Consider the following 8,224-nt stretch of genomic DNA (forward strand, 5'->3'; position numbering starts at 1 on the left):
CTGGCTTCATGATCTGTTTTCATCATCTAGATCTATAACTTAAGGAATTCATTTTTATAAGTAAAATTTATGCCACATTTCTCTAAGTTGATAATCGGTTCACTAATGGATAACTAAATAACAGTGACCAGGTTTGAGTTCTGACATGTCACTCTGTTACCGTCTGTCATAACTGTGGACAGATTACAACAGAGTGAAACAATCTGAGAGCGTTAACATTACTGTGACACATGCTATGGCATCTCTCTGTGACAGAATGCTTACCTATTGTTTGATGTTGCGCCCAACTTTGATAAAACTTGAATTTTCATATCTTGCTGTACTGGAAAAAAAAATCCTGGAAATTGATGTTTTTAGGGAGAATGCCAAGAGATGTACATTGGCCAAAAATAATTTTTAAAGGTGGTTCATTGTATTTTATTTGCCACTATGCCATAGTTGATGGCCAGTTCCAGCTTTACAATTCACAGTTTATACAGTTAAAAGGACACATATCTCTTCCTTTGCATATACATGCAGAAGAGGAATCACGCAATCATTAAACAGCATCACAGTATTGGTTAAAGTTCACAATGGCATAATGTACAGAGATGGACACTTGAAATTAACAGTGTGCACAAATAATTTTTAGTAAGATCATCAGCATTAATAATACTGTCCAGTTAATAGTGATGTGATATATGCACTCTGAAATTACATTTACTGTTTCACACAAGGTGTTACGGAGCAAAGATATTTCACAATTGGAGACACTTTACATTAGGCGACATATCTGTTGCACATAAAAATAGTGGCAGCAGAGTTTTACATGGAACGACATAATGATGTTGTCAGTGTGCTGGCCATTTGCCGACTTTTTCATGAACTGACATAATGTATTATTGGTATGACCTCCAAGTGCAGACGGCCAATTTTGGCGAAGGGTGGCTATTTAAAGACAAATGTAAGAACATGTGATTTATGAAAATACTTAATGCTTTGAAATTTGGCTAATTTAGATTTTACTATATTGCACATTTGGTTTATGAAAAATGTTTCAGGTAAGTAATTCATAAAACTACATGGAACATTATTATTACGTGTCATCTGAAATCCCCTGTTTAGTTGGCATCCATTTCTAAATAAGTATTGTATGAGCCTAAATTATTTCAAATCTTAATTACTGAATTAATTAGTAAGAGGTATTGTCTGATTCAGAAAAAAAATGCATCAGCAAAGTTATAGTGGCAATACTACACTCATTTAAGCAAAATAGGTGATTAAAATTTTGAGGATCCTGATTTTTTTATGTCAATTATTGCATAAGTTAATTGATTTCAGATAATTCCAAATATGTTCTTGGAAAGTCAGAAATGTCTGCTTTTGAATGATTAGTAACAATACTTCCTCTATGGCTTTTTTGCTCATGGTATTTTGCCGTTGTACGACATTATCGTAACTTCGGTTAGCTGTAATTTTTAATAACTCAGGCTGCTAGTAAAATCAAATGCACCATAGTAATCAGGTAGACAAATATAAACAAATAACTATAAGTTTAAATGAGACTTAATGCAAATATCAATTTTACGCTCCTGTATACATTACCTATTATGAATGCATCTGCATTAGATATAGAATGAAAGAGTGAAAATGTTAGTTATTCTTGGGTGCCGAAAACATAACAGGTGGATCAGATTCCAACTTCCTGCGTATCACCTTCCCCTCTCCTCTTCCAGTTTTGTGACATGAGGCGAACATATTTACAAATGCTGATTTATTCTGTGAACACACAGCCATCCTCAAAGCAGTTCATATCAACTGGCCTCAATATCACTAATTTTTAAAGTATTTCTTTCCCATTCAACGCTTCCTAGCCTTATATATACCGGCCAGTTTCTGAAGCAATGTCCTAAACTGAAGTCTACTTATCAATGCTCAATCCATGGAGATAGTTCTTGTTTCTATTGTTAGACTGTGTGTTATATTGTTCTTGTTTCTATTCTTAGATAGAGTGTTTTATTGTTCTTGTTTCATTTCTTAGATGGGATGTTAATATTCTGTGTTTGTACTGATATGAATGACATTGTTCTTTTCATTGTTTTATTTAAATGTGTGTTATACTATTGATAGTAAGTTTCTTTTGTTTCCATTGCTTTATACTTGAAATTTGAGTATCGTGTAATAAATTAAAATCTGTCTCCATAGGTTGTTGTTGTTGTTGTTGTTGTTGTTGGGGTCTTCAGTCCAGAGACTGGTTTGATACAGCTCTCCATGCTACTCTATCCTGTGCAAGCTTCATCATCTCCCAGTACCTACTGCAACCTACATCCTTCTGAATCTGTTTAGTGTATTCATCTCTTGGTCTCCCTCTACAATTTTTACCCTCCACGCTGCCCTCCAATACTAAATTGGTGATCCCTTGATGCCTCAGAATATGCCCTACCAGCCGATCCCTTCTTCTAGTCAAGTTGTGCCACAAATTTCTCTTCTCCCCAGTTTTGTTCAGTACCTCCTCATTAGTTATGTGATCTACCCATCTAATCTTCAGCATTCTTCTGTAGCGCCACATTTCGAAAACTTCTATTCTCTTCTTGTCCAAACTATTTATCGTCCATGTTTCACTTCTATACATGGCCACAGTCCATACAAATACTTTCAGAAATGACTTCCTGACACTTAAATCAATACTCGATGTTAACAAATTTCTCTTCTTCAGGAACGCTTTCCTTGCCATTGCCAGTCTACATTTTATATCTTCTCTATTTCGACCATCATCAGTTATTTTGCTCACCAAATAGCAAAACTCCTTTACTACTTTAAGCGTCTCATTTCCTAATCTAATTCCCTCAGTATCACGCGACTTAATTAGACTACATTCCATTATCCTCATTTTGCTTTTGTTGATGTTCATCTTATATTCTCCTTTCAAGGCACTGTCCATTCCGTTCAACTGCTCTTCCAAGTCCTTTGCTGTCTCTGACAGAATTACAATGTCATTGGAAAACCTCAAAGTTTTTATTTCTTCTCCATGGATTTTAATACCTACTCTGAATTTTTCTTTTGTTTCCTTTACTGCTTGCTCAATATACAGATTGAATAACATTGGGGAGAGGCTACAACCCTGTCTCACTCCCTTCCCAACCACTGCTTCCCTTTCATGCCCCTCAACTCTTGTAACTGCCATCTGGTTTCTGTACAAATTGTAAATAGCCTTTCGCTCCCTGTATTTTACCCCTGCCACCTTTAGGATTTGAAAGAGAGTATTCCAGTCAACATTGTCAAAAGCTTTTTCTAAGTCTACAAATGCTAGAAACGTAGGCTTGCCTTCCCTCTATCTATTCTCTAAGATAAGTAGTAGGGTCAGTATTGCCTCACGTGTTCCAACATTTCTACGGAATCCAAACTGATTTTCACGACGGTCGGCTTCTATCAGTTTTTCCATTCATCTGTAAAGAATTCGTGTTAGTATTTTGCAGCTGTGACTTATTAAACTGATAGTTCGGTAATTTTCACATCTGTCAACACGTGCTTTCTTTGGGATTGGAATTATTATATTCTTCTTGAAGTCTGAGGGTAATTCGCCTGTCTCATACATCTTGCTCATGAGATGGTAGAGTTTTGTCATTGCTGGCTCTCCCAAGGCTATCAGTAGTTCTAATATAATGTTTTCTACTCCCGGGGCCTTGTTTCAACTTAGGCCTTTCAGTGCTCTGTCAAACTCTTCAATTAGTATCATATCTCCCATATCATCTTCTACCTCCTCTTCAATTTTCATAATATTGTCGTCAAGAACATCACCCTTGTGTAGATCCTCTATAAATTCCTTCCACCTTTCTGCATTCCCTTCTTTGCTTAGAACTGAGTTTCCATCTGAGCTCTTGATATTCATGCAAGTGGTTCTTTTTTCTCCAAAGGTCTCTTTAATTTTCCTGTAGGCAGTATCTATCTTACCCCTCATGATACATGCTTCTACATCCTTACATTTGTCCTGTAGCCAACCCTGCTTAGCCATTTTGCACTTCCTGTCAATCTCATTTTTGAGATGTTTTTATTCCTCTTTGCCTGTTTCATTTACTGCATTTTTATGGTTTCTCCTTTCATCAATTAAATTCAGTATGTCTTCTGTTACCCAAGGATTTCTATTAGCCCTCGTCTTTTTACCTACTTGACCCTCTGCTGCTTTCACTATTTCATCTCTCAAAGCTACCATTTCTTCTTCTACTGTATTTCTTTCCCCGTTCTTGTCAATCGTTCCCTAATTCTCTCCCTGAAACTCTCTACAACCTCTGGTTCTTTTAGTTTATCCAGGTCCCATCTTGTTAAACTCCCACCTTTTTGCAGTTTCTTCAGTTTTAATCTACAGTTCATAACCAATAGATTGTGGTCAGAGTCCACATCTGCCCCTGGAAATGTCTTACAATTTAAAACCTGGTTCCTAAATCTCTGTCTTACCATTACATAATCTATCTGACACCTTCCAGTTTCTCTAGGCTTCTTCCATGTATACAACCTTCTTTTATGATTCTTGAACCAAGTGTTAGCTCCATAGATACTTATGCAAAAGTACACCCTCACATTAACAAATATGGATATGAAAACACAGTAAAGTTGTATCTGATTATTTGTTTCAGTGTATGTGTAATGATATTTTTCAGATGCTTGTTGGAATTGGTAGTGTGTTGTCCATAAATCCCGATAGGATTGTTGTGAAAAGAATTGTCCTTAGTGGACATCCAATCAAGGTGAACAAGAGGTCTGCAGTCGCGAGGTATATGTTTTTTAACAGAGAAGATATAAACTGGTTTAAGCCTGTCGAGCTTCATACAAAATATGGTCGGCGAGGACATATCAAAGAGCCTCTAGGTAAGTCTGAAAACGAAAAATAATTCATAAATGAGATATTAGTCTAAGGTGAGCGTGGCACATTAAACATATACTAGGACTGGAAATGCTTGTATTCTGTCACACCTACCTGTGAAATAAGAAAGTTACAGAACTTCAGTGCTGTCCAAGCTTCATCTTTAGAACTTTTCTTTCTTCATTTCTTCATACCCTTTCAGTGACTGTTGTGTGTATGCGGAAAGGGGTGGAGGTGGGGGTGGGGGGGGTTCGTTTCCAGATAGTTACCACATTCCTTATTTGTCTCCATTATGAAAAACTCATTAGTATAATATTCCTTTCCCTTATAAAAATTCAATTCAAAACTGAGATAGGGGTTCATTGTTTCTCACAGCACTTGTATTTGAGAAGCAAAGTTAAAATCCCGCCACCTATCTGACCATCAAGATTCATTGATATCCCTAGATTGCTTAAGCGAAATGACAGGATGTTACATTGTGAAAAAGTCTGGTCACATTTCTGCCCATCAGTGTGTTCTGCATTTGCGATCTGTTACTAATGATCAAATTTTGTCTGTGACATTAAACCTTAATCTTTTGTCATTCTGTTTTTCCAAAACAAGAAACGTCAGTAACATATTTGTTGATCAGCATCTTTCAAAAATATGAAATGTCAACAGACAGTGAAAGCTGTTGGTTCCCAATTAGTGAAACAGTCTTTACAGGTAATGTGTCAAGCTTTGTAAAATAATGTCTGGATATAATTTTCTTCATTGTAGCTTATAACAGAATAGGAAAAATGTAGGGGTGCAGAGGAGAGAAAAGAGGAAGAAGGAAAGAAGAGTCGGAACCTCCCTCCCCCCCCCCCCCCCCTCTCTCTCTCTCATTATTCTCATTATGTTGGAAGAAACTGCCAGGTTGTTTCTTCTTGCAATTGTTGTAGTTTATAAAAGCCTCTTGCTTTTGTTCCTGTTGGTTGTGGCTATTTGTTAGTGTGGAAGCTACTGATTGTGTATACTGTTCCTGCTTCGTGGAACTGTTACTTATTTGGCTGTACTGTGGTGAATCATCTGCACAGCATGTCTGGCCGTCAAGGTGATGTGTGCCAGTGTGGTTTGCAGTTGAGCTCCCATATGTCTCAGTGCTTTTGTAGGAGGTGGCTGCCACATCGTAGGTCCTGTCTCTCAACATCTTGATGTCAGTGATGTGATGCAGCTTCTCTGCGGGGAAGTACCTTGGAAGATAGAATGCCATCTGGAGTGCTCTATCCTGGAACGTTCGAAGTCTCTTGTGGTTGCTGTCACCTGTATTGCCCCATACAACTGCCACATATTCTAGTAGTGGTCGTATGGTGACTTTGTACAGCATGAGACCGGCATGTTCTGGCAGCATGGTGGTGGGGCTTAGTACTGGGTAGAGCAACCTCATTCTGCCCAGTGCTTTTCTTGTGATGTTCTCAACATGTTGTCGCCATGTTAGCTTCCTGTCTAATGTGACGCCAAATTACTTTGCTGTAGCACCTCATGGTACAGGGTCACCCCTCACCGAGTCTGTGAGCATGTTTGGACTGATGTGCCAATGAGCAGTGATCAGCACCTGACTCTTCTCATCGTTGTAAGCCAGCCTTCACTTCATGGCCCAAGTTGTAAGGGAGTCACGGCTTGTGTACAGGGAGTAAAGTACTGAGCCGATGACCAGCCCTTGAGATACTCCTGTAAGTTTTCAGCACTCCATGGAAAATTCCCTGCCCCATCGTGAAACGACTTTCCTCCAAGATAACTCTGGAGGAGACTCATGTGTGACACAGGTATTCGCAGCATGAGTAGCTTGTACAGGAGACAGTCAGGCCACAATCAATCAAAGGCACGTGACACATTGAGCAGAAGATCATCAAATACTCATGTCGGTCAACTGCTGTGAACACTTCCTCTGTTAGGCACAGTAGCTGGTCTGTTGATGAGTATTTCCGATGAAAAGCAAACTCCTCATCAGGGAGTATGGCTTCTGCTTCTAGGCGAGTCAGCAGGTGCATCAGGTATAGCTGCTCAAAGATTTTCGACAGTGTTGGTAGTAGGCTGATGGGGTAGTAATTCCTTGCCAGGCTGGTGTCTTTGCCTGGCTTCGGAAGTTCAACTATCTCAGTATGTTTCCAGCATGTTGGAAATTCACTGCTAAGCAGCACCTGATTTAAGACTGCAGATGGTCGGCTGTTAGTTATTTCAGCAGTTGGTTAGTATTGATGGCTTGTCCATATGCTTTCTTGCTGTTACAGCAGTGATGTTGAAGCTGCACTTACTCAATGGTAATGGGCTGTATTGCGTTGTCTTCTGCGCGATGGCTGAGGAAAGCAGTGAGACATTCGGCTGAGGAAAGCAGTGAGACATTCTGCCACAAGTCTCATATGGTCATTGTCAGCGGGATCGTCCCCTGGTGTGAAATTTGCCATGAACATGTCCATTTCCTCAGAGATCTAGGCCACAGTGATTTGCTGGCAGGATGTTAGTGTTTGTGATCAAGATGACTGGCACATGGTCCAGGGAGAGTGCTGCATGCATGCTGACCACACTGTTGTGGCTGATTCCCTTGATGATTACAATGTTGAGGACATCTGGTCGTCTTCTCGCTGGGTAGACCCCAAAATCCCATGACTAGAGATACGTGCTGTGTGCATAGCTGCGTTTAGATGACCAAAGCCACATATTTTAGTGATAATTATTGTAATCGGGCCTCAGTATTATAAAATGATATAAATTATTATGTAGAAAATATGTTGTTTAACCTATTTTCTTATAAAATTGTTTGATGCACCCAATACTCCAATTGGAAAATGTCAGTTAGTCCACAAGCAAAGAGTAAATACTTAAATTTTTCTATATCCTCCATGCGTACCACCTCCATTTAGTATCTGATGAAGAAATTAAATTTAAAGTTTGTTTTTTATCTTCATAAATATTATAAACAATAAATATTATTTGATAATCAAGCTTTTTGTTATTTCCAGGTACTCATGGACATATGAAGTGTGTCTTCGATGGCCAGCTTAAATCACAGGATACTGTTCTCATGAATTTGTATAAACGTGTGTTTCCAAAATGGACTTATGACCCATGTGTGAGAGTGCCGCATTCCTTGTACAATTATTCAGACTTAATGTCTGTGGATGAAGTAGATTAAAGATTTTATATTACCCATCTTGAGTATAAATGTTTATTTATTGGCAAAATATTGCTGAGTCATTTGTTTGGTCATTTTCTTTGAAAGGAGACAGTATTGTGTGTATCTCAGGAGACACAGTCTTAGAACCTGTTGGGCAGGCAGCTTTGCCAGTTTAGCAGAATTTTTGATCACCTCTACCTTATGCTGAAACACACAAATAGTTCTTTGTTATAGATACACTAACAGTGAGT

The 8,224-nt window shown here is 38.6% G+C and overlaps 1 protein-coding gene across 1 annotated transcript in view; it reads left to right on the forward strand.

Annotated features, from left to right (window-relative positions):
* LOC124788070 (pre-rRNA-processing protein TSR1 homolog) overlaps positions 1–8,015 on the forward strand; it is a 79,470-nt gene extending 71,455 nt beyond the window's left edge. Inside the window, exons 11-12 of the mRNA XM_047255164.1 lie at positions 4,635–4,842; positions 7,819–8,015. Coding sequence (XP_047111120.1) covers positions 4,635–4,842; positions 7,819–7,991 — 381 coding nt within the window. The 3' untranslated portion in view covers positions 7,992–8,015. The remainder of the gene's footprint in view (positions 1–4,634; positions 4,843–7,818) is intronic.
* Positions 8,016–8,224: the final 209 nt, after the last annotated feature.

The sequence above is a fragment of the Schistocerca piceifrons genome, chromosome 3 (assembly GCF_021461385.2).
Source record: "Schistocerca piceifrons isolate TAMUIC-IGC-003096 chromosome 3, iqSchPice1.1, whole genome shotgun sequence".
Classification (NCBI taxonomy): domain Eukaryota; kingdom Metazoa; phylum Arthropoda; class Insecta; order Orthoptera; family Acrididae; genus Schistocerca; species Schistocerca piceifrons.